The following is a 26,661-nucleotide window of genomic DNA, read 5'->3' as shown; positions in this document are numbered from 1 at the left end:
TTCCCTGCATCAACGCCCTATCGAGGAATCTAGTATATATAACCTGTAATATTATACTTTTCAAGAAAGGCACCTAGGCCCTTCTTAAATTTTAGTAGTGAATCACTCATTACAACATCATGCTGCAGAGAGTTCCATAGTCTCACTACTCTTACAGTAAAGAATCTGTGATTATGAAAAACATTCTTTCCTCCAGAAGTAGAAGATGCCCGCTTGTCCCCGTCTCAGGCCTCAGAGCAAAAAGATCAGTAGTAAGGTCTTTGTACTGTCCCCTCATATACTTGTACATAGTAATAAGATCACCCCTAAGCCTTTGTTTTTCCAAAGTAAATAACCCCAAGTGTAATAACCTGTTTTGGTATTGCAGACCCCCAATCCTCTAATAACCTTGGTCGCTCTTCTCTGCACCCGCTCTGATTCAGCTATGTCTTTCTTATACACAGGAGACGAGAACTGTGCACAGTATTCTAAGTGTGGTCGCACTAGTGACTTGTATAGAGGTAAAATTATGTTCTTCTCATGAGCATCTATGCCTCTTTTAATGCATCCCATTATTTTATTTTCCTTTGCAGCAGCTGCCTGACACTGGCCACTAAACGTGAGCTTGTCGTCCACCAATACTCCCAGGTCTTTTTCAGTGACAGTTTTGCCCAGTGTTTTACAATTAAGCATATAATTATACATTTTATTTCCTCAGCCCAAGTGCATTACTTTATATTTATCCCCATTAAAGCTCATTTGCCATTTATCAGCCCAAGCTTCTAGTTTACATAGATCCTCCTGTAATATAAAATTGTCCTCCTCTGTATTGATTACCCTGCAGAGTTTAGTGTCATCTGCAAATATTGAAATACTACTCTGTATGCCCCCTACAAGGTCATTAATAAATATGTTAAAAAGAAGCGGGCCCAATACTGACCCCTGTGGTACCCCACTGTTAACTGAGACCCAGTCTGAGTGTGTTCCACTAATAACCACCCTTTGTTTCCTATCACTGAGCCAGTTCTTTACCCACTTACATATATTTTCCCCTATCCCCATTGTTTTCATTTTATATATCAACCTTTTGTGTGGAACCGTATCAAAAGCTTTTGAAAGTCCATATACACAACATCCACTGCATTTCCTTGGTCCAGTCCAGAACTTACCTCTTCATAAAAACTGATCAGATTAGTTTGACAGGAACTGTCCCTCGTAAACCCATGTTGATATTGGATCATGAGGTTACTCTTCTTCAGATACTCTTGTATAGCATCTCTTAGAAAACCCACCAGGATTTTACCCACAGTAGAGGTTAAGCTTACTGGCCTATAATTTCCAAGTTCGGTTTTTGTCCCCTTTTTGAATATTGGCACCACATTTGCTATACGCCAGTCCTGTGGTACAGACCCTGTTATTATGGAATCTTTAAAGATTAAAAATAATGGTCTATCTATGACATTACTTAAATTCCTGCAGTACTCGCGGGTGTATCCCATCCGGCCCCGGGGATTTGTCAACTTTAGTGATTTTTAGACGCCGCCATACTTCCTGCTGGGTTAAGCAAGTGACATTTAATGGAGAATTTTTGTTATCACTGATCATGTTTTCGGTCAAGCGATTTTCTTGTGTAAATACTGTTGAAAAAAAATCATTTAGCATATTGTTTTTTTCCTCATCCTCATCCACCATTTCACCCAGACTATTTTTAAGGGGGATTTGTTTTCTCATTTTGTCTCTCATAGTTGAGGTCTACCTATGATGTTAATTACAGGCCTCTCTCATCTTTTTAAGTGGGAGAACTTGTACAGTTGGTGGCTGACTAAATACTTTTTTTCCCCACTGTACATACCCTCCGTTACCATGTCTGAAACTGGCAAGTCCCCCATAAGTCTGCAGTCACACAGAGTGACTGCAGATTTATCGATTTGGACCAGACAACCCCTTTAAATCTGTTGGATGTCAATATACACTGCTCAAAAAAATAAAGGGAACACTTAAACAACAGAATATAACTCCAAGTAAATCAAACTTCTGTGAAATCAAACTGTCCAGTTAGGAAGCAACACTGATTGACAATCAATTTCACATGCTGTTGTACAAATGGAATAGACAATAGATGGAAATTATTAGCAATTATCAAGACACCCTCAATAAAGGAGTGGTTCTGCAGGTGGGGACCACAGACCACATCTCAGTACCAATGCTTTCTGGCTGATGTTTTGGTCACTTTTGAATGTTGGTTGTGCTTTCACACTCATGGTAGCATAAGACGAACTCTACAACCCACAGAAGTTGCTTAGTTAGTGCAGCTCATCCAGGATGGCACATCAATGCGAGCTGTGGCAAGAAGGTTTGCTGTCTATCAGCGTAGTGTCTAGAGGCTGGAGGTGCTACCAGGAGACAGGCCAGTACACCAGGAGATGTGGAGGGGGCCATAGGAGGGCAACAACCCAGCAGCCCTACCGCTACCTCCGCCTTTGTGCAAGGAGGAACTGGAAGAGCACTGCCAGAGCCCAGCAAAATGACCTCCAGCAGGCCCAAATGTGCATGTGTCTGCACAAACGGTTAGAAACCGACTCCATGAAGGTGGTATGAGGGCCTGACGTCCACAGATGGGGGTTGTGCTCACAGCCCAACACCATGCAGGACGCTTGACATTTACCACAGAACACCAGGATAGGCAAAGTCGCCACTGGCGTCCTGTGCTCTTCACAGATGAAAGCAGGTTCACACTGAGCACATGTGACAGACATGACAAAGTCTAGAGATGCCGTGGAGAGCGATCTGCTGCCTGCAACATCCTTCAGCATGACCGGTTTGGCAGTGGGTCAGTAATGGTGTGGGGTGGCATTTCTTTGGAGGGCCGCACAGCCCTCCATGTGCTCGCCAGAGGTAGCCTGACTGCCATTAGGTACCGAGATGAGATCCTCAGACCCCTTGTGAGACCATATGCTCCTGCTGTTGGCCCTGGGTTCCTCCTAATGCAGGACAATGCCAGACCTCATGTGGCTGGAGTGTGTCAGCAGTTCCTGCAAGATGAAGACATTGAAGCTATGGACTGGCCCGCCCGTTCCCCAGACCTGAATCCGATTGAGCACATCTGGGACATCATGTCTCGCTTCATCCACCAAAGTCACGTTGCACCACAGACTGTCCAGGATTTGGAGGATGCTTTAGTCCAGGTCTGGGAGGAGATCCCACAGGAGACCATCCGCAACCTCATCAGGAGCATGCCCAGGCGTTGTAGGGAGGTCATACAGGCACGTGGAGGCCACACACAATACTGAGCCTCTTTTTGACTTGTTTTAAGGACATTACATCAAAGTTGGATCGGCCTGTAGTGTGTTTTTCCACTTTAATTTTGGGGGTGACTCCAAATCCAGGCCTCCATTGGTTAATAAATTTGATTTCCATTGATGATTTGTGTGTGATTTTGTTGTCAGCACATTCAACTTTGTACAGAACAAAGTATTCAATGAGAATATTTCATTCATTCAGATCTAGGATGTGTTATTTGAGTTTTCCCTTTATTTTTTTGAGCAGTGTATATCACAGATTGATTGACTATTGAAAAAGATTTTACATTGAAAAGCATTTACAAATGCAGGGTTATCCTGCAAGTACAGTCTGTCAGTCGCCTTTCAGCATGTATAACTGCAGAGTAGTGAGTTTCGCTTCTGCAGTGAAATATTAAACATTCATTTGCAGTCAGTTCCAGATGACTGCAGATTGGATTAGGTCTGCATTTTCCGGTTAGCAGTGAACAGTTGTGGATGTTGTCTTCTGAATACATACAGTCATGAGTAAAACTAAATACACCCATTTTGAAATCTATAGTTTCACGTATCACGACATAAAAAACAAACAAAAAAACAACTTGTCCTTAACCCCTTAGCCCGTTTTCACCTTCCTGACCAGACCAAATTCTGACCAGTGTCACTTTATGTGGTAATAATTCTGGAACGCTTCAAAGTATCCCACTGATTCTGAGACTGTTTTTCATGACACATTGTACTTCATGATAGTGGTAAATATTATTTGTGTATATTTATGAAAAAATGGGAAAATTTAATTTTTAAAAAAATAATTCATAAATAACATTTGTCACGTGTCTACTTTACATCTGCATCATTTTTTAAGCATATTTTTTGATAGAAATGTAGAAGGGTTAAAAGTTTATCAACAATATTTCAAACAAAATTAACAAAACCTACAGTATTTTTTTAGGGACCACTTCACATTTGAAATGACTTTTAGCGGCTTTTTGTCAAAAAACAGGCAAAAGTGATCCAATTTTAAAAACTGCACCATTTAAGATATTTAATACCACATTTAATCCTTCAGGTGCTGTAGTGAAATTAAAAATTGGTTATTTTCCACAAATATGTTGCTGTAGCTCCAAATTTTTCATTTTCACAAGGGAAACAAGAGAAAACAGACAGTACAATTTGTTGTGCAATTTCTCCTGAGTACACTGATACCCCATATGTGGTCAGAAACTACTGTTTGGGTGCACGGCAGGGCTCAGAGGGGAAGGAGCGCCATTTGAATTTTTGAGCACAATTTTGGTTGCAATAGATTGCAGACACCATGTCGCATTTGCCGAGTCCCAGATGTGTCAAAACAGTAGAAACCTCCACAAGTGACCCCATTTTGTAAAACAATACCCCTTAAAGAATTCAACAAGGTGTATATTGAGCATATTGAACCCACAGGTGGTTCACAGAATTTTATAATGAAAAACATTTTTTCCACAAAAATGTTAATGTAGCCCCAAAATTTTAATTTTCACAAGAGTAAAAGGAGAAACTGGTCCGCACAATGTGTTGTTCAAGTACTCCTGAGTACGAGAATCATCCAAATGTGGTCAGAAACTACTATGATTCACACTCTCCCCCTGCTCTCACACAGCTGACCTCCGGGTGAGATCGTTCTGCTTCACAGAATTGTAAGCGTGGGAAGCGTCTCTCTGATATCACGCTCACAGGTCTGTGGAGCAGATGATCACAGACACACTCTGGGCTTACAGCAGGGAGCCTACGCTGTCAGACTTGTGAGAGAGAATAAGTTGTGCATACTGGGGGTGGGGAGTTGGGGGGCCTCTTATGATGACAGGAACTGCGCAAACTCGACCAGCTGATCGCCCATTACTTGGACATAATGGAATAACAACTGGAGGCGCCAGAGAGCATAATTCAAAAAATAAAAGCTTGTTATCTTTTGGAGCATAATTTTTAATTACTATTAATTACAAAATTATTTATTTCCACCTTTTCTGTTTGGTTTATGGTGCCACCACCCCTTTAAGTGCTAGAAGAGCATAATCCCTCCCCCCAGTTCGGAAATTACACCTCTCTAGGAATTTATCTACAGGTGTAGAGGCAATTTTGACTCCATGGATGTTTTCCAGAAACAAGCAGCAGAGGAAGTTGCTTAGTGAAAATTTCAAATCTGTCATCGTAGTGCCCATACACTGTGCCCAGCTCGTGCTTCTAGAGACATGCACCCCATAAATTAAATGGGCTCTCATTGCAACAGTACTGACAAACATGTGGATGCTAAATGTGGTTTAGGCACACTGGGGCTCAGAAGGGAGGGGGACATTTGGATTTGGGAGTGCAAAATTCGCTGGATTTCTTTTGGGGGGCGAGGAGATATTTAGCTTTTCCAGAGCCTTTGTGTTACCAGTAACGTGGAAGCCCCCTATATTTCCGATAACACATAATGGACCTGAGTGGGGACTTGTTTTTTTGTGGATTGAGTTGAAGCTTTTATTGTGAACATTTTAAGTAAAATTTTGGATCACATTTATCCTGTGCTCTACACTGAGCACTTACATTGGGGTTTCCATATAAATCTCCAAATTACATGATTCAGGTGAAACCCATGAGGGATCTATTCAGTATAATGAGGCAGCAGAGTTTAGTCTGTACTCCATCTGGCCTCTGTTCAGCGGTGTCTGTCTTTTCATAAACCTCACTTTTATGCACGCTTACAAAGAACAACACGCCCGGATCATAGGCAAAACAGAGTACAAAGTGCCTCCATCTGCTTCATTATAGGAAATCTTCCGCCGGGGGTTCCATCTGAATCACGTATTTCAGAGATCTACACGGAAACCCCAGTGTAAGTGCTCAGTGCAGAATAAATGTGAGCTGAGGCTTTACTGCGATCTTTGGCGGGCAGAAAGAGCAAATCAACAGCAGAAGAAGTGAAGAATTGGTTGTATTTATTTTTCCTCCTGCGGTATAAGTGATTAGATGACTTTATTCTTTGGGTCGGTGCTACTACAGAGATACTACATTTATAGAATTGTCTTATGTTTGACTGCTGTCACACACTAAAACACGTTTTTTTTTTTAAAGTTTTTGCATCGCCATATTTTGAGAACTATAATTGTTCTATATTTCTAGCTTCTTTATTTTTCCACTGATGGAGCTGTATGGTGGCTTCTTTTGTTGTGGGACAAGATGATGTTTTCAGCTATATCATTTTTATTTACATTCTTGTTTTGATCATGTTTTGTTCCACTTTTTTTTGGTGGTAGGATGAAAAAGCATAGTTTCTTGCCATGTTTTTTTATTTATTTTTTATGGTGCTCACTGTAGGGGTTAAATAGTGTTGGCAGTTTTATAGAATGCATCGTTCTGCACGGCGATACCAGATATGTGTATTTTTTTGTTTATTTTTACATGAAGATACCGAAAATATTTTTGGAGGGGGTCATTATTTTGTGATTTTATTTTATTTTTTTTAACATATTTTTACAATTTGTATAAACTTTTTTTTAACCCCTTTACCCCCAAGGATGGTTTGCACGTTAATGACCAGGCCAATTTTTACAATTCTGACCACTGTCACTTTATGAGGTAATTACTCTGGAACTCTTCAACGGATCCCCCTGATTCTGAGATTGTTTTTTCGTGACATATTGTACTTCATGATAGCGGTAAAATTTCTTCGATATCACTTGCGTTTATTTGTGAAAAAAAATCAGAAATTTGGCGAAAATGTAGCAATTTTCAAAATTTTAAGTTTTATGCCCTTAAATCAGAGAGATATGTCACACAAAATAGTTAATAAATAACATTTCCCACATGTCTACTTTACATCAGCACAATTTTGTAACCCAAATTTTTTTTTAGTAGGGAGCTATAAGGGGTTAAAAGTTGACCAGCGATTTCTAATTTTTACAAAATTTACAAAACCATTTTTTTAGGGACCACATCACATTTGACGTGACTTTGAGGGGCCTTTATGACCGAAAATACCCAAAAGTGACACCATTCTAAAAACTACACCCCTCAAGGTGCTCAAAAACACATTCAAGAACCTTATTAACCCTTCAGGTGCTTCACAGGAATTTTTGGAATGTAGAAGAAAAAAATTAACATTTAACTTTTTTCACAAAAATGTTACTTTAGACCCAATTTTTTTTTTTCGCAGGGGTAACAGGAAAAAATGGACCCCAAAATTTGTTGTGCAATTCCTCCAGGGCACGCCGATACCCCATATGTGGGGGAAAACCACTGCTTGGGCGCACGGCAGGGCTCAGAAGGGAAGGAGCGGCATTTGACTTTTTGAATGTAAAATTTGCTTGAATAATTAGAGGACACCATGTTGCGTTTGGGGAGCCCCTGATGTGCCTAAACAGTGGAAACCCCCCACAAGTGACACCATTTTGGAAACTAGACCCCCCAGGGAACTTATCTAGATGTTTGGTGAGTACCCTGAACCCCCAGGTGCTTCACAGAAGTTTATAGCATTGAACCGTAAAAATAAAATTTTCACATTTTTTCAACAAAAATGTTTTTCCGCCCCCAATTTTGCATTTTCATGAGGGTAACAGGAGAAATTGCACCATGCAATTTGTTGTGCAATTTCTCCTGAGTAAGCCGATACCCCATATGTGGGGGAAAAAAACACTGTTTGGGCTCACGGCAGGGTTCAGAAGGGAAGGAGTGCTATTTGACTTTTTGAATGTAAAATTTGCTTGAATAATTAGCGGTCGCCATGTTGCGTTTGGGGAGTTGCTAATGTGCCTAAATAGTGGAAACCACCCTCCCTTCCCCCAGTGACTCCATTTTGGAAACTACACCGCTTAAGGATTTTATCAAGGGGTATAGTGAACATTTTGAACCCAGAGGTACGGCACAGAATTTTATAACATTAGGTCATCATATTGAATAAGTTGTCATTAGTCTTGAGTGCAAGTGCTCGCTATTTGAGTTTGCATCGGGTGCTCGAGTATGCACCAAGTATCGCGGGTGCTCAAGTGACATGCTCGAGTCCCTGCCCGCATGTTTCACGGTTATTAGACACCCCAAAAAAAACATGCGGGGATCGCTTGTGCATGGCAGGCAATCCCCGCAAGGTTTTTTTAGGCTGTATAACAGCTGCAAAACATTTGGGGCGGAGACTCGAGCATGTCACTCGAGCACCCAGTATACTCGGTGCATACCCGAGCACCCAATGCAAACTCAAGTAGCGAGCACTTGCGCTCAACATTAGTTGCCATATCGTCATTTTTTTTTCTTTACTTCTGGAAAAATCCCAACCCCAACCCTAACCCTAGCCCAACCCTAACCCTAACCCTAACCCTAGCGCAACAGTAACTTTAGCACAACCCTAAAGTTTATCTTTTACGCCGTTCCTCGTGCGGTATAAGTGATAAGACATTTTTATTCTTCGGGTCGGTGCAATTACAGCGATGCCAGATTAATATCGGGTTTTTATAATTGACAGCTGTTACACACTAAAAGACGCATTTTTTTTTTGCAAAGACTAGTTTTTACATCGCCATATTTTGAGAGCTATAATTTTTCCATATTTCGGCAGACAGTCATGTGATGGCTTGCTTTTTGCGGGACAAGTTGACGTTTTTATTGGTACCATTTTCGGGCATTTTACATTTTTTGATCGCTTTCTATTCAGATTTTTAGAAGGCAGAATAAACAAAAACCAACAATTCAGGAATTGTTTTTTTGTTTTTTTTTATGCTATTCTGCGTGTGGTAAAACTGATAAGGCAGCTTTATTCTTCGGGTCAGTACGTTTACAGCGGTACCGCATTTATGTTTTTTTTATATTTTGGCGCTTTTACACAATAAAAACTATTATAGAAAAAATAATTGTTTTTGCATCGCTTTATTCTGAGAGCTATAACTTTTTTATTTTTCGGCCGATAGAGCTGTATGGCGGCTTGTTTTTTTGCGGGACAAGATGACGTTTTCAGCTGTACCATTTTTATTTACATTTGCCTTTTTGATCGCGTTTTATTCCAGTTTTTGTTTGGCAATATGATGATAAATATCGTTTTATGTTTCGTTTTTTATTTTTTTTACCGTGTTCACTAAAGGGGTTAACTAGCGGGACAGTTTTATAGGTCAGGTCGTTCCGGACACGGCAATACCAAATATGTGTACTTTTGTTGGTTTTTTTTTTTTCATAAGTTTATTTGTTTATGGGAACAATATATATATATATTTTTAAATTTTTTTTTTTTTTTTACTTTCTGCCATTTTTATTGCTTTTCTACATTGTCCCACTAAGGGACTTTCACTTTTTGCAGCCTCATCGGCTGCATGGCATAGAGAGCAGCAGTTCCCTATGCCATGCAGCCTGTCAGCGCTGCACACGGAGAAGTTACAGCACTTTGGTCGTGCACTGCGCATGACTAAAGCAACTTCCTGCCTCCTGGTGACCCGGATGTTGTCATGATGACGTCGGGTCACCATGGCAACATCCGGGACCGGACTCAGACGCCGCGGGACGCCGGCAGAGAAGGTAAGTATAGCGCTTACCTCCTCTTGCCACCAGAATGCTGCGATCGATTTAGATCACAGAATTTCGGGGGTTAATGTGCCGGGAGCGGTGCGGGACCACTCCCTGCACATAGCACCGGGTGTCAGCTGTAACAAATCGCCAGTGCGTACTAATACGTATCAGGCCCGTAAGGCCCAGATACGTATTAGTATGCCTTGGGCCGGAAAGGGGTTAATTTAGTCCCCTTATGGGACTTTAAAGCACCACTAGTGTTTTTTTTTTTTAGGGTTGGAGTGAATCTTCTAATGTAAGGTCCCTACCCCCAGTCTTATACTTACCCACTGACGTCTTCACCTTTCTTTGGCGCGGCTCCTGTCTGACAGCGCCCTCTTGAGACGGCAACTTCTGACAGTCCGGAAGTCAGAAGTTAAATCCAAAACTCTCAATGTAAGTCTATGAAAGCCAGAACGAGGTTCTCATAGACTTGTTCAGAGTTGTGACCTCCAGCTCGCTCCATGAAACACTGAAGCGATCCAACAGGTCACAAATTGCTGGAGACCAAATAAAATAAGCAGATTTGTTATAATAGTGTCTGTAAAAATCTGATCTTTAAAAATTTAAAATGATTAAATTCATTTGGAAGATGTAAAGATAGAAAAATCAAAATGCCAGAACTGAGATGTTTTGTCATCTTGCCACACGAAAAAAATGTGAATAATAATCGATCAAAAAGTTGTACGCACCCCAACACAAAACCAATAAAACCTACAGCACAGCCCAAAAAAAAACAAGGAAAAGTCCTCATGACTTCAATTGTTAGAAAAATAAAATAAAAAAATGTATGGGTCTGAGACAATCACGATACAAACTATTTTTTTTTTTAAACAGTACAATGTAATAAAATAATTACATTTGGTACCAACATAATTGTACCAAGAATCACCTTCCAGGTCATTTTTACACCACAATAAGCTCCGTAAAAAGAAGACAATGGCAAAATTTAATTTTTTTTTTAACAATTTTATCCCATTTGAATTTTTTTTCCCCTGTTTCCAGTAATTTATTTGGTAAAATGAGTGGTGTCATCCAAAACTATAACTCGTACCGCAAAAACAACCCAGCCCTCTTTCACCTATGAGGATGGAAAAATAAATTATGGCTCTTGGAAGACGGGAGTGAAAATTGAAAATGTATAAACGGAAAATCAGGAAAGGGTCAGGCCACGTTCACACCTCAGTATTTGGTCAGTTTTTTACCTCAGTATTTGTAAGCCAAAACCAGGAGAGGAATAATCAGAGGAAAGTGTAATAGAAACTCGTCACCACTTCTGTATTTATCACCCACTCCTGGTTTTGGGTTACAAATACTGAGGTAAAAAAACTCACCAAATACTGAATGTGTGAACGTGGCCTTAACCCCTTAACGACAGCCGTAACGCATTTTCACGGCGGCAGTTAAGGGTACTTATTCCTCAGCGCCGTGAAAATGCGTCGCTGAGAAATAAGGCTGTAGTGCCCCCCAAAGTCAGAAAATCTCCGGGGTCTCAGGTCCGGGGTAGCTGAGACCCTGGAGAATATGATCAGGGCCGGTTTTTCTGGTCCCCGATCACGAGATTCGGTGAATAACGGCGATCACAAGAAAAAAAAAATTGTGCCCGTGGTTACAATAATTTCTCCTCTGACACGATCTACATGTCAGAGGAGAGAGAAATGAAGCTCTCCGAGCCCACCTGGTACCTCCGCCGTCCCCTGATCACCCCCGGATCTTCCCCCGGCATCTTGCTGCAGAAAAAAAATGGTGGCCACATGCGCAGTGCGCTCGCCGTGATCTGCCAGCCGGTACCCGGCAATAACGGAATTTTCCATATTGGTTCATTTAGATCACTGTGATAAACCCTATCACAGTGATCAAAATAAAGAAGATAATAAATCAAACACCCTTTGTCCCCACTTTAGTTAGATAGAAATTATAAAATAAAAATAAATTTTTTTTTCCATTCTTTGCAGTTAGGGTTGTGTTAGGATTAGGGTGTTGAGCTAAAGTGCTCGCTACTTGAGCTTACATCGGGTGCTCGGGTATGCATTGAGTATCGTGGGTGCTCGAGTCAATATGATGACCTAATGTTATCAAATTCTGTGTCGTACCTCTGGGTTCAAAATGTTCAACGCTGACTTGCGTTTGTGAAAAAATCAGAAGTTTGGTGAAAATTTTGCAATTTTCTAACTTTGAATTTTCATGCCCTTAAATCAGAGAGATGTCACACAAAACACGTAATATCGAAAAATGTTACCACTATCATGAAGTGCAATATGTCAAGAAAACAGTCTCAGAATCAGCCGGATCCGCTGAAGCGTTCCAGAGGTATTACCTCATAAAGTGACAGTGGTCAGAATTGTAAAATTAGTCTCCGTCCTTAAGGGGTTAAAATGACATCTTACAAAAACAAACAAATAGCAACCCAGAAACAAGACCCCTGTAGCAGTATAACTAGCGAAATAAAAAACAAGTGACGTCTCTAGGGAGAAGGTAATGGCGGCTGTGTGTGACTGACACTGTAGCAGCGGCCTGTGATCAGAGCAGCAGTATAGTGTCCCTCCGCTCTCACAGCAGCCGCCGTATGTCAGCGTGCACCCAGACTCAGCGCAGGAGCTGCCGCCACTTCCGCCCTGTGCTCTTCCCCTGACTCCCCGCCATACGCTGCTCCCTGGCGTCCCACACCCTCCGCCATGCTGTCCCGGCTGCTCAAGGAGCACCAGGCGAAGCAGACTGACAGGAAGGAGCTGCAAGGTGAGCGCCGGCCTCCTGCCCGCACCGGGGCCGGCACCGCGGCCTGCTCCTGCTCTGAGGCCTCGGGATAAAGTCTCGGCGACAGAGTGCTCTCCATGGTAACGGCCTCTGTGCGGGACTGATAGGAGGGCGCTGCTGCCACTCACTGTGTGCGGAAGTCAGGGCGCCATAAGGCCTGGTTACATGTCTAATGTCTCCCTAATGTATTCCTTATGATACTCTGTGTATATACGTGTGATATAGATATGTCTCCTCAACGTGTTCCTTATGGTACTGTGTGTGTATGTATATAATATATATATCCATGCAAAAATATGGAGGCTGCACACAAAAATTGTGGACATTTCTCAATCATCAATTTTGGACCGAAACGTTGCCGTATGGGCTATTAAACCATATCACTTTATTCTATTCTGTGCGCTGCCTCCATATTTTTGCATGGATGTTTAAAGGACTGGTATGTACCTGGGGGGGGGCTTTTTTTTGCACCAAAAATACTTTTTGTGCTGTTTCCTATTACACACACACACCTTTGTACGGTCTGGTTCACACGAACGTGTTTCCTGGTCCGTACATGGACGCTATGCCCTGTCTGACCGCAGGTCTCCCAACCTGAACTCACAGACACACGTCTGAGTCTGGAGACCCTCAGTCAGACCGGGCATTGTGGTCATATAAAGACCACGAAATCTGCTTGTGTGAACCCGACCATAGACAACTGCATACCGTCATGTACAATGTGATTAGAATCGTGGGTGGGACTCCTGAGGATGACTGGGGACCTGGCAGTCATAAGGCTGCGTTCACATGACCCTATTTTTAGTCCCAGTAAAATACTGACATCACACGTACAACATTCAGGCCAATGTTTCTCAATAGGGCTGTTCAGATTAACTGTATTTCATAAAAATGTTCTTGAGAGAATATCCCAGCATGCACTATTCTCCTGTTATTCAGATAAGACTCATGTATACAAGATCGGATCATCCATATGCAAATACATTGTAATACTTGACACAGGAAACTGTATCTGATGCATAGTTATAGATGACGCTGCTCAGTGTGAACAGGACCTCCGGATCCATCTCTACTGTCAGCATTGGGATTTGACCGGCAGAAGTCCTGATCATATTGGCTTTAATTTACCAATGGGCCAAATTGCGTGGCTAAGACCATAGAGCAAACTCTGCGCTTGACATTATACCCCTGTCAATGCTGTAGTACTAGGTAACGCTGTTTCTTTTTAATAGAGAAAAGAAGAAAAGAGGCCATCGCTGCAGCTACAACCCTCACAGAGGCGTTAGTAGATCATCTAAACGTTGGGTGAGTGGATACCTGTAGGGATCTGATCTGAAGGCAACATGTTAGAGTGACTAAAGTGCTATATATAACTTGTATTTTATTCATTTACGACCAGATTCAGATGGGCGCATTTCACGGTCCGTGTACAGGCTGCAATGCCCCTACTGATGTGGGTCTCCCAACCCCAACTTACAGCCTCATATGTTTCTGAGGATGTAAGTTTGGGTCGGGAGAAGACCCACAGTACGCACATTGTGGTGTGTATACGGGCCATGAAATATGCCCATCTGAGCACGGCCTAACTGCCGGCTTGTTCTATTTTTAGGAGTCCACTGGGTGGACCTTCTTAATGATTGACACCTTCCCTGTATGACTGCATGTAGAGAAAGCTGTAACTTAGTAGGGCTGCCCACCAGACTCCTAAAATGTAAATGTATGGAATAACTCTATATTAATCTGCTCGACTTCTCCCGCTATATAACGAGCTGAACTGCCCACATATAGCAATGTGTGTGCAAAGGTAAAAAGTTCCCTTTTTAAAGCGCCAATTCAGCATTTTTTCTTTTATTGCACTACTGGAGTGGTGCTGCTAATAAAAGCTCCCTGCTCCTAGTCTCATACTTACCATCTACCATCTTCTTTTATCAGCAGCACTCCGGTCTCCTTGTGTAAGTTGTGACCTGCCGGATCGATCCAGTGTTTGGAAGTCACTACTCAATGTAAGTCTATGAGGCCAGAACAATTCGCTCACAGACTTACACTCAGAGATCGTGACCGTTACCTCTGACTTCCAGTCAGTCTGAAGTTGTGGTCACAATATGGCAGCGTGGGACCGGAGTGGCGCAGATAACAGCTGAAGATGGCGGCTGGTAAGTATAAGACTAGGGTCAGGGAACTTAGATCAGTAACACCACTCCAGCGCAGATACAAAAAAAAATCACTGGAGTGCTGCTTTAACCATGGTGTGAATGAGGTTTTGTCATGTTGGATGCTTCTCTCTATAACTATTTTTTCTGCCTCCCTTACCAGAACATGGTAATGCAGAAACAAGTGACTAATATCCAATTAGGGTGTGTGGAAGCCATATAAAAACAATGTGCCTCAGGCCTCATTCAGACTGGTCCATGAGCAGTAACAGAAAGTCATAGATCAAAATTACCCATACAAGTCAATGGGTGGGTGTAAATCACTGAGAGCGCACATTGCTTGCCCGTGTTAGCATTGTAGGGGATTTCATATGAGAAAATCCACTGATGGTAAAAACCGAATCACTGACGAAAATCGGGCTGTTTTTTGTTTACCAGGAAATCCCTAATGTCTGAATGTGACGTTTTCCTGCTACATGGGTAGAAATTGCATTGCAAAGCCGCTGAAATTCATGCTAAACAAAGCATAATTTGTGCTAAACCAGTTGTACTCCTTGTTACATGACTCACAGTGCTAGATGTGAGGACACCATTGGAGCATTTTGGGTTAGTCGGGGCCGCCTTGTGACCTCTGTCAGTTAGTTGTAGCACTGAGAGACTACAAACAAGCATTTCTCGGGGTCCCATTGTATTATACATCCAGATCAATTGATTTCTGTGTGGCGCCATTCACACATCTGAGCTTTACGTACTTGTCCTGTGTATGTGCATTCGTCTAGTTCTCCATTTATTGTATTATTTGGAAGACCAGTGACGGCTCTGGTAATGCAGGACTTTATACACTCAGTATAGCTGGACTCCACGTATACAGGCTGCGCTCATCAGTACAAAGCCTGCTTTCACTTCACATTTCATGGGGGCTATTATGGCAGGATTTGACTCGGTGAGATAAGAACTAATTATAATTATTTTTCCTTTTTTTTTGCCATTTACACAGACAATTTTTCCATTTTCAGAGAATCTCTGGTGTTTGAAAAAAACAAACGGTGGTTTACTCACCCTCCCCTGGTCCCACATGGAGGCTCCTCCGCTGCTTTCTGTTTCTGTTATTGTCTGCAATCAGTGAACTCAGCGGCTTTTTCCATCTATTCAGGCAGAGCTGCTGAACTTACTGATTGGCTGCAGTGCTGTGCGCGTGATATTAGCGCTGCAGACAATACCAGACACTGGCAGAGCGACAGAGGCTCTGCACTGGACCTGGGGAGGGTGCGTAAACCACAGTTTTAGTTGTTATTTTTATTGTTGTTATTTATTGTTATTTTTTTTTAAAACAAACTGTGCTGGAGAACATAAGTTTTCTGAATCCCCTTTAATCAGCACATAAGGGAGTGGTGCTAGGGACTAAAGATGGCTTTTAGCCGTCTCTAGTCCCAGACTTCCTTGTACTAATTTTAAGTAATGAAGACAGATTTCTACTGATATAGCACAGCAGTCAGGATGTTTCTTTTTCCAGACTGCGAATTATCACTGCAAACACTTGTTTCTTACCAACATAGTAATAGTGACCTAATCATAACATAACGTTGGTAATAAACAGCGGTCTGATCTCTGTTCTGATGGCGTTAGATAAGTTTAGGGGCAGTGGGAGTTTGCTGGGACGACCGTGTGATGTCTGAGGCTGTACCACTCATCTCTACGCTTGCATACGCTTACACACCTTTTCCTACCAGGATTTCCTCCTTCTGTACCAACATCTGGCACAGGAAGAGGATGCTACTGTAACCAGAAAAGAGGACTAAAGTGCTGAGGGAATGGGCAGGGGGGTGATTATTTATTGTGGCAATAGCTGTAACTTTGTACAGATGACTGGGCTGCAAATAGTATGTCTATAGATGGCACCTGGGAAGCATTTTGGCTGCCAGTGAAGGGGGGGAGGGAGGGGGTTCACTAGGAGGGCAGACTGACAACCAATGCCGTAATAGTATGCTTGCTGTGGGATGGTCTGTGACTGGTGTTTGGACATTCAGGATGGCAGTGGATGTTGTAGCTGAGATTAGGGCAGCATTTTGGCTGACACTTGGAGATGATGTACTATATGGGGCAATATAGGATGCACGTTGTCAACAAAAATGGTTTTGTTATTTAGAATGCGATTTTCATGGAGCTCCTACTGTCTCTTTAAAAAGAGGTTCTGCTGCAGCTGAGTATTTGCTACTCAAGGTGAGGGAAAGACTTAATTGCACAACGGCGGGAAGAGGGGAAGGAAGCCCAACAACTAGAGAGAGGGGGCGTGGAGACCCCCTAGGCAGATCTAATATCACCCTGCCTACCCTATGGCCCCTATATAGGTTCCACACCTATCGCCGAGCCGGAACCTAATCCCTGAATGTTCCTAGAGCTAGGCCCTAGATACAGAGTGGACGGGGTGAGCACTAGTCAGGCCTCACTACAAACTAAAGACAACAAGATAAACAAAAGGGATACACTTAGCTTGAGCAGACACCAGAGAGATAACTGTCCACCAAGGCCACCAAAGAAGAAAGTAGACGACTGTTAGTGCTCCAAGCCTGCACAGAGGTACATAGAACTATCACCGGCGACTCTCTGGAGAAACTGAGGGTTTTTAACTACCAAGCAAGGGTGTGTCAATCAGCAGCAGAAGGTGGAGGTCACTGCTGGGTCCTAAAGGAAGAAGGATATAATTATAGTGCAGAGATGGGAGGATCAAGAAGGCATCTGCTATGCCAAGCGCATTGACATTCAGCAGCTGGATCCAGAGCGACTGTCTGTCACACCTGACACCTCCGTGACAGTATTAGGGTATGTGCACACGATGCAGAAATGCTCAGGATTTTTTCCTGAGCGTTTCTGCATCTCTCTGGCAGGAAAAAACGCATGCGGATTGTACATGCGGTTTCCTGCCAGGGACATGCGGAAATGAAGCGGTCTTCACTTTCATTTCCGCATGCGGGTTGACAAGCGCTTCCCAAGCGATTTTAGCATCACTTGGAAAGTGCTTGTCAACTTCACACTATATAAATCCATGCAGCCGGCATGGATTTATATAGTGTGTGATGTCAAAAAATAAAAAATAAATATATACTTTACCCTCTGATGGCCCCCGGTGTCCTGCTTCATCGGTCCCGGCTGCCGGCAGTGAAGACTGTAGGACCTTCCGACGTCAGCGTCACGTGACCCGTCACATGACTCTGACGTCAGCGAAGGTCATTCATTCAACCGCGAAGTGCGCGGGAAGCCGGCAGGAGCGCTGCGCGGGCCGTCAGAAGGTGAGAATATATGTATTTTTTATTTTATTCTTTTTTTTTTGATGGTACCTGGGTCTGGATGCGAGTCCTCTCATCCACACCCGGGTACCATCCGCACATTAGACCGCATGAAAAGCGCATCAACATATACAGTGATGCGGATTCCATGCGGTCTAATGCAAGTCAATGGCGGGAAAAGAGCAGCGTTTCCGCAAAATGAATTGACATGCTGCGGATTTTTCGCTGCGGAAAAATCCGCATCATGGGCACAGTACATGCGGATTTCAATTGGGGAACATTGCTGCCCTTCTACCATGCGTTTTTCATGCTTTTCCGCGGCGTTTACGCAACTGCAAAAACGCCGCGGAAACGCACGAAAAACGCATCGTGTGAACTCAGCCTTATAAAGAAAAGTGTTCCTTCTATAAGAATATTCTAACTCTCCTGAGAGCTCTGTGACCTGTGTATACAGTGGAAACCAGAAGTTTACATACACTATATAAAAAGACACACATGCATGTTTTTTCTCAATATCTGACATGAAATCAGAATAAATCTTTCCTGTTTTTAGGTCCGTTAGAATTACCATAATTTTTTATATTTTCCAAATGCCAGAATAATGAGAGGGAGAGAGAATGTTTTAAGGCATTTTTTATTACTTACTGTAAATCAAAAGTTTACATACACTAAGATTACTATGCCTTTAAACAACTCTGGACTGCCCATATGATGGTGTCATGTGTTTAGAAGCTTCTGATAGTTTTTTTGGCAACATTTGAGTTAGAGACACACCTGTGGATGTATTTTAATGCACACTTGAAACACTGCTTCTTTGTGTAGCATCATGGGAAAGTATAAAGAAATCAACCAAGATATCAGGAAGAGAATTGTGGACTTGCACAAGTCTGGCTCATCCTTGGGTACAATTTCAAGATACCTGAAGGTGCCTCATTCACCTGTACAAACAAGATGGGAATGTCCAGCCATCATACTGCTCAGGAAGGAGGCGGGTTCTGTGTCCCAGAGATAAACGTGCTTTGGTCCGACTTGTGCATATCAACCCAAGGACAAACACCCTCCCAACTGTGAAATATGGTGGTGGCAGCATCATGTTGTGGGATTGTTTTGCCGCAGGAGGGACTGGTGCACTTCACAAAATAGATGGCATCATGAGAAAAGAAGATTATGTGGCAATAACGAATCTCAAGACAGCAGCCAGGAAGTTAAAGCTTAGGGGGGAAATGGGTCTTCCAAATGGACAATGACCCGAAGCATACCGCCAAAATGGTAACAGTGGCTTAAGGATAACAAAGTCAATGTTTTGGAGTGGCCATCACAAAGCCCTGATCTCAATCCTTTTGAAAATTTATGGGCAAAGCTGAAAAACCAGGTGAGAGCAAGGCGACCTACAAACCTGGATCAGTTACACGAGTTTTGTCAGGAGGAATGGGCTCAAATTCCAACCAACTATTGTGAGAAGCTTGTGGAAGGATATCCTAAATGTCTGACCCAAGTCATTCAGTTTAAGGGCAATGGTACCAAATACTAATGAAATGTATGTAAACTTTTGACTTTGCAGTAAGTAATAAAAATGCCTTAAAACATTCTCTCCCTCTCATTATTCTGATATTTGGCAAATATTAAACATTATGGTAATCCTAACTGACCTAAAACGGGAAAGGTTTATTCTGATTTCATGTCAGATATTGAGAAAAACATGCATATGTGTCTTTTTGTATAGTGTATGTAAACTTCTGGTTTCAACTGTATGTCTCAATGACTTGTAATATTTTGATGACACTGTTGGTCTCATGTCTTATGTCCATGATAGCATTACAAATAAGTTCAGAGCCAAGAGCAGACCTCTTAAATGCAGACCTCAGACCATAATAAAAATCTTAAAGGGAATCTGTCTGTAGGATCAACCCTCCTAAGTGAGTACGCAGGTCATAAGAAGCTGAATACAGTGATACCTTGATATCTGCGATCCGATGTCTTGTTCCAGAGAAATCCACGTTTTTCTTTTATGTAAATGAGCTGTTCAGATCTATGGGCAGGACACAAATCCGCCTCCAGAACTTGTTTTAAATATAAGGGGGAGTTACCAGGGTGATACACAGGGTGGTCCAAAAGTAGGTGGCCAGAAAATAATAACATTTATTTTGATTTATATATAAAATTATATTTACTAACACAAGAATAATATTGACAATTAAATTTTATTCTGAACAATAATACAAAAGCCCTTAAATTTTATCAACGCAGGTGCTCAAACTGTTTTCCATTACAATTTGCACAGCTTTGAAGTCTGCCTCTTACACCTCGATAAACTTTTTTGCACAAGTCTCTTTGGGTATTAATTTCTTGACATGCATCTCTTATGTAATTTTTCAAATCACTGACACTTTTTGGTTTTCGACTATAAAGTTTCTCCTTGAGTACTCCCCAAAAGAAAAAATCCATTGGAGTCAAGTCTGGTGAACGTGCCGGCCAATCAAGTGGGCCTCTTCGGCCAATCCATTTATTAGGAAATGTTTCATCAAGATACTCGCGGACTACTCTTGAATAATGTGGAGGGGCCAGTTTCACTTTACACCATGTTTGATAAATCTCCCCCTTCATAACCTTATTACACTTTCTGTCCACCTACTTTTGGACAACCCTGTATAATAATCGCTCTCCTGATCTCACTGCAGAGCTGTGTGTGATTATACCTGACACATCTGCCGGCTCCTCTCAGCTTCCATCTCACAGGCAGATAGGGTTGTAATACAGCAGAGCTGTGAGAGCTGCAGCAAATGTTTTTGTAAGGAAACGAAGTTCAGTTCTACTGTCCTGTGTTAGTTACATGTCTCATATTGGTAACTCTCCTCTTATTAAAACTAAGCTCTGAAGGCAGATTCTCATGCAGATTAGTGTCCAATCCATAATCCTGAACAGCTCATTTACATATAAGAAAAATGTGGATATCTCTGGAATAAGACATCGAATCACATATCAAGGTAAGATGGTTTAGTAGAGTTGATTCTACTGACCAGTTACCTTTTAATTCAGAGCTTAGACCAAACTCGTATATTTACTCGCTCCCTTGCCCCTTTTAAGCTCCTGGTAAAACTCCTAACTGGGTCGTAATGGAACCCCTGGTCAGGAGGTTGTGTGTGCCGCTGCACAGTATTTTCTGGCACTGGAAGGTGTTGGGGGGCCAGTGCTGTAGCTCTTGGCTAGGGAATGTGTCATCAGAAAATGACCTGATGTTTAATCAAGTTTTTGTAGTACATCCATCGTAAAAGAAAAAAAATTGGGGGCATTTATATATTGCGATCTTTATTAAAATAAAAAAACAAATTGTGATGTCAACTGCCACACTCTCTCCACTGGAGCCTTTTCAGCAATTTTCTTATCAAGTAACACCTCTGTACACAGCTGATAAGACAGGATGGATCCACCAATTACAATAGACGATGCCAAAGCTGACCCTTCTCCCCCTCCTTTCACAATCACCTTTGCACACGCTCATTAGTGGCTATAATACAAAACTTAGCATCTGAGTCTATCTATTGCTGCTAATGTTCATGTAAATTTACGGAAACAGGAAGTATGTGTCATTTTCTGATGACACATAATGGGATTACCCAAACCTTCTACCTTCTATTCCAGTACCTCTCCTCCCTGCCAGACTTTCATTTGTCCCATAGTGATCACGTGGGGTATATCAGTAATTGATTGCAGAGGTCACATATGCATGTACTCTACACTATTACTAGAACGTGAGGCTGTTATAGCAGGGGAATACAAGTTATTTTTTAACCAAAATGCCCCCCCCGCGTGCCAGTCTCGGTTAGCCAAAACTCCTTGCCCTGCAAGTAAGGGAACTGTTGCCCTGGATCGTGGTGCTACTGACATTAACCACCTGACACAAATGCAGTAATGCATGAGCACTAATGTGTCAGGAGCTTACACCAGTGCAAGAAACTAGAGCATTTAAGTGGGATGAGTCTGAGTGGTAATGTCACAATTGTGATGCACATTTTGATGAAGGGCAAAAAAAATGCTTTTTTTTGTCCTTTCTCTGGCCAGTATGTCGTTATACTGCAGTGTACTAGACTACTCTGTTCCAAACAATGGTATCCAGTAAAATAATAGGACCCTCTGGATGCAGGATGTCACCGTATGGCAGGTGGGTTCCAGAGAATACTCACCACGTGGCTAAGTTCCAGCAATAAGTAATTGGCGCGCTTATGATGCTGCAGATTTTCAGATTTTTCACCTATTAGATAAATTAGCCCACTTGCATTTTTTTCATTGCGTTTTTAATGTGTGTTTTTGTTTCTGTTTCAAAGTTTTATCAAAACTTAGCATAGTCATTTTATATGCGATTTTATTCATCTCATTCAAGACTATGGGGAAAATCTGCAAATAAAACACATATGAACCGCAAGACAAAAATATATGTGACTTTAGGTCAGTTTTTGCAGCATCATAAAAAAGTACAGTGGGCATGAGGTTTATATATATATATATATATATATATATATATATATATATATATATATATATATAATCCCATACACTTTTTTTGGAACTGTAATTCACTGAGTTTTCTGCACATGAAAATACACAGCAATAAAAATGCACCAAAAAGTCATTATAGGAACTTGCCCTTATCTATCCAGTAAATGCTATGTAATCTATCTTGTAGCCACCAGGTGGCAGTATTTAATCACTCTTGAATACATTGCAGTCTACGTCAGCCCCATTGTATTATGAGAGTTTCCAACACCACAAATAACAATGGGCTCTTTTCAGCTCTGATCTCTGTTTGATTTTTAATTAATTTCTAATGGCATTCTTGTACTATGTTCTTAAATTAAGAGGATTGAATTACTAAGACAAACTCTATTGTAACTAAGAACATCATTTTTGTTTCCTTTCTTTTTTTCTCGGATACAGTGTGGCCCAGGCTTACGTGAATCAAAGGAAGCTGGACCATGAAGTGAAGATACTGCAGACACAAGCCTCACAGTTTGCAAAGCAGACAACACAGTGGATCAGTCTAGTGGAAAACTTTAATCAGGCGTTGAAAGTGAGTCCTGACGTGTTACACATAGAAACCAGAGAAGCTTAAAGACGACCAGTCAAACAAACATAGGGATTGTACATAGAGAACGGAGGTCTGGAGTCTTTCCAGTTGACAATGCACATCATGCTTACAAGAGTCTTGGGCTGAGAAATGTCCTCTTTCTCCATGTCATGCAATATTTAGACTAATTACTTGAAGATTAATTAACCTTGTGTAGATAAAAGGGGTTGTCTGGGACTAAATAAATTGATGACTCATTGGTAAAATAGGTTATCAGCGTAATGATATAGGTGAGGTGCAACACCCAGCACCACCGCTGATCAGTTGATAACTGCTTCGGCTGTCGCTGATTGTAAGCAGTGTATTGAGAGGAGCATCGCAGCGCTATAGATTTACTGGCCGCTACCGAATACTGCAGTTTATCTCCTTTTCACTTGAAAACCATCAGCTGATCAGTGGGGATGCTGGGTGTTAGACCCCTACCAATCTAACATTGATGACCTATTTTACAAATGGGTCATCAGTTGTTTGGTCCTGGACAACCCCTTAACTAAGGTTAATTAAGCTTTGCAAAGATACGTTAGGGCAGTAGTGGGAAACTCCAATTCTCTTCTACATTTACACCGGCCGGTTTAGAAGGGCTGACCGGAATTCTATACATATAGAGCAATACTTTCCTTTTGTGCACATATAGCATTGTTATCGGCAGCACATCAGCTGATTACACACCAATTAAGGGTGCGCACCAATTAAGGGTGATTTTTAAACCAGCTTAGAAATCATTGCACTCGTGAATTAACGTCCGCATGACATGAAAATGATGTTGAAGTGCTAAATTGCAGCGAATGATAGTGAATGTGATTACACTGAAATTTGGCATTGATTGCTCATAGTATTCTGTGGTAAGCGTGAACTTAAGGAGGAAAAAACCTCATTGTTATTGAACAAATAATACATTCCCAAACATCCAATCTTCCGTGGATTTTGCTACCTAATAAGTTCTTGCTAAATCTTTAGAAATAGATTTCTCAATTTTAGACAATTAACACCCTAAATTCCTAGTTATTCCGACAAGCTGTCATTAAATGTGTGTTAATTGACAGCCACGTGAAATAATAAACACTAGGGTCACATAGGAGTTTTGACATTGAGTTTGCTCAATAATGTGAATATATCAGGACATTGTAGTATACACAGTCGTAATATTAGGTGAAGAATTTAGTACTGGATCCTATCTCACCACTTTTGACCCCGTATATTGTGTTTTGTCTTTTTTTTTAAACAGGAAATTGGTGATGTTGAGAACTGGGCAAGAAGTATTGAAAAGGACATGCGTATAATTGCCACTGCTTTGGAATATGTCTATAAAGGCCAACTACAGTCTTCTGCCTCCTAAGAAGAGACCAATAACTTCCATACTACAATGTCTTCAAAAGCATTTGGGTTTTTGCTGAAGAAGAAATGCTAAGTTAATGTGGCGGAGTTGTAAAGCTGTTCTTGCTTTTTAATACACTGAATGAATTATTGTGCAATCCTTCCAAGACTGCATAATGCCTGACACGGAAGTGTCCTGGCTACATCTTACAGGAAATAGAATACTTAGCAATGGCAGCCTGCTTATTAGGTAAAACTAATAACGTTCCTAACAGCTTTTACAAAATGTTCACAATTCACAAATGTGCTTTCATTATTTCAGTTATTTAAAAAAAAAAAAACATTAAATTCAATAAGTAGTGATGAGCGAGCATACTCGCTACTGCTCAGTGCTCGCCCGAGCATCTCACTACTCGAGATGCTCGGCGCTCGCTGAGTATTTCCGGGTTGCTCGGGCGGGAACTCGGGTCCCCTCCCTGCATGTTTGGCGCTCTTTAGAGAGCCAATGAACAATGAGGGATTGCCTGCCACTCACTGTAATGCCGTAGCCAAGTTAATTGTGGGCATTACAGTGATTGGCTGGCCGCACAGCGTCATCAGGTCTATATCAGACCTGGCGCCGCCATGCTCGTCACAGTCACTCCGGAATCAGACAGTGTAGGGAGAGGTGCTGCTGCGTCAGGGAGAGATTTGCTTGTGTATTAGGTAGTGTAGGGAGAAAAACCGTACATTACACACATCTATCTTAACAAACAGTCCTTCTGAGGACTAATCCATCTGCAGAGATATCAGGCAGGCAGGGTGTATAGGCAGGCAGGGTATATTGCAGACTGCAGTGCATATAGCACAAGAGGCTCCATTCCAATTCTGCCTTCTGCTGCTGTTAAACATTTCTAGACATAGGCCCAGGTCTCAGGGGCCAGGAATACTTTTCTTTGGATCTTAATCCTCATTATTTGCTTAAAAAGCAATCCAGAGAACACTGTTTTTCTGCGCCATTTGCTTGTTGGCACTGCAGAATACAGCCAGGTCCTTTCCATATTACAGCGCTAGAAATCCAGCTACTTAAAACAGTGTTTTCTCCGTCAAACTTATCACATATACGTTGTCAGAAAATACTGCCATTTCTGGCCTCCATTAAAAATTTCCTTTAGTGTGTCAGTGAAGCAATTCACAGCAGTTTGCTGTTCAAACTACTTACCTACAGGCCAGGTATTTAAAACTCTGTTTTCTCCGTCACACGGATCACATATAAGTTCGCTCCAAACTCAGTCATTTGTAGTGAGCTTGGAAGATACTGTCCTCCATTTAAAATGGGCAAGGCACGTAGCAAGGGACGGGGAACTGGACGTGATGGTAATGGTGCATGCAGAGGCTGAGGACAAGGCCGTGGGCAAGCTGAAATTGTGCCACAACAAACACCCACATCTTCTCGCCTGACCTTCCTGTCCCAATTTCTAGGGGACCGCAGCACACCACTATTGAACCCAGAGCAGTGTCAAAAGGTTGTTGGTTGGATAGCGGATAATGCTTCCAGTCACTTTGCCACCACCACCACCAACACCCTGTCTTCCACACGGTCAAGTCTCAGTAGCCGTGAGTCTGGACCGCATATTCCTCACCCTGATCCTTCTTCCTCCCACCATGCAGAGTACCCAGAGACAACTGATCCCACACTTGGACACTCTGAAGAGCTGTTCACTTTTCCATTTATAGATTCGGGCTTCTCACCCGGTCCACTTGAAGCGGGGCCAGAGGAGATCGTTTGTAGCAATGCCCAAATATTTGAGCAGCCACAGTCACACGAAGGCGACGGTGGGAAAGTGTCACAAGAGGTGGACGATGATGAGACACAATTGCCAGAAAGTCAGGAGGAGGACCAGGGTGCCGAAGTGGAAGACGAGGTGGTGGATGATATAGTAACTGACCCAACCTGGAGGGAGGACATGCAGAGGGAGGGAGGCAGAGCACCACAACAGGCACGAAGAATCTGTGTGGTGGCCGCAGACAGAAGGCAGGCTACCGTTCCCCGTAACACCCAACTCGAAGGAAGTTGCCAGTACAACTGTTAGGTCTTCCCGAGTCTGGTTGTTTTTTAAAGACTCCGCCGATAACCCCAAAAAGGCCATTTGCACCACCTGCCAGGCCAGTATCAGCAAGGGTGGCAAAACGACCAGCCTGACCACCACCAGCATGATCAGGCACATGGCAGCAAAGCACCCGACTTTGTGGGCCAAACC

At 42.2% G+C, this 26,661-nt stretch overlaps 1 protein-coding gene across 1 annotated transcript; it reads left to right on the top strand.

The window, feature by feature from the left end:
• The first annotated feature begins 12,245 nt into the window (after positions 1 to 12,245).
• BLOC1S1 (biogenesis of lysosomal organelles complex 1 subunit 1) lies at positions 12,246 to 24,583 on the top strand. Its single transcript, XM_073663759.1, has 4 exons — positions 12,246 to 12,533; positions 13,784 to 13,856; positions 22,918 to 23,050; positions 24,333 to 24,583. Exons 1-4 carry the CDS (start codon positions 12,473 to 12,475, stop codon positions 24,441 to 24,443), a joined length of 378 nt encoding a protein of 125 aa, XP_073519860.1. The 5' UTR covers positions 12,246 to 12,472; the 3' UTR covers positions 24,444 to 24,583.
• The last annotated feature ends 2,078 nt before the right edge of the window (positions 24,584 to 26,661 follow it).

The sequence above is a fragment of the Phyllobates terribilis genome, unplaced genomic scaffold (assembly GCF_046119375.1).
Source record: "Phyllobates terribilis strain yellow unplaced genomic scaffold, ASM4611937v1 Scaffold_2__4_contigs__length_985480577, whole genome shotgun sequence".
NCBI lineage: Eukaryota > Metazoa > Chordata > Amphibia > Anura > Dendrobatidae > Phyllobates > Phyllobates terribilis.
This window is presented reverse-complemented; position numbering and strand designations above follow the sequence as displayed.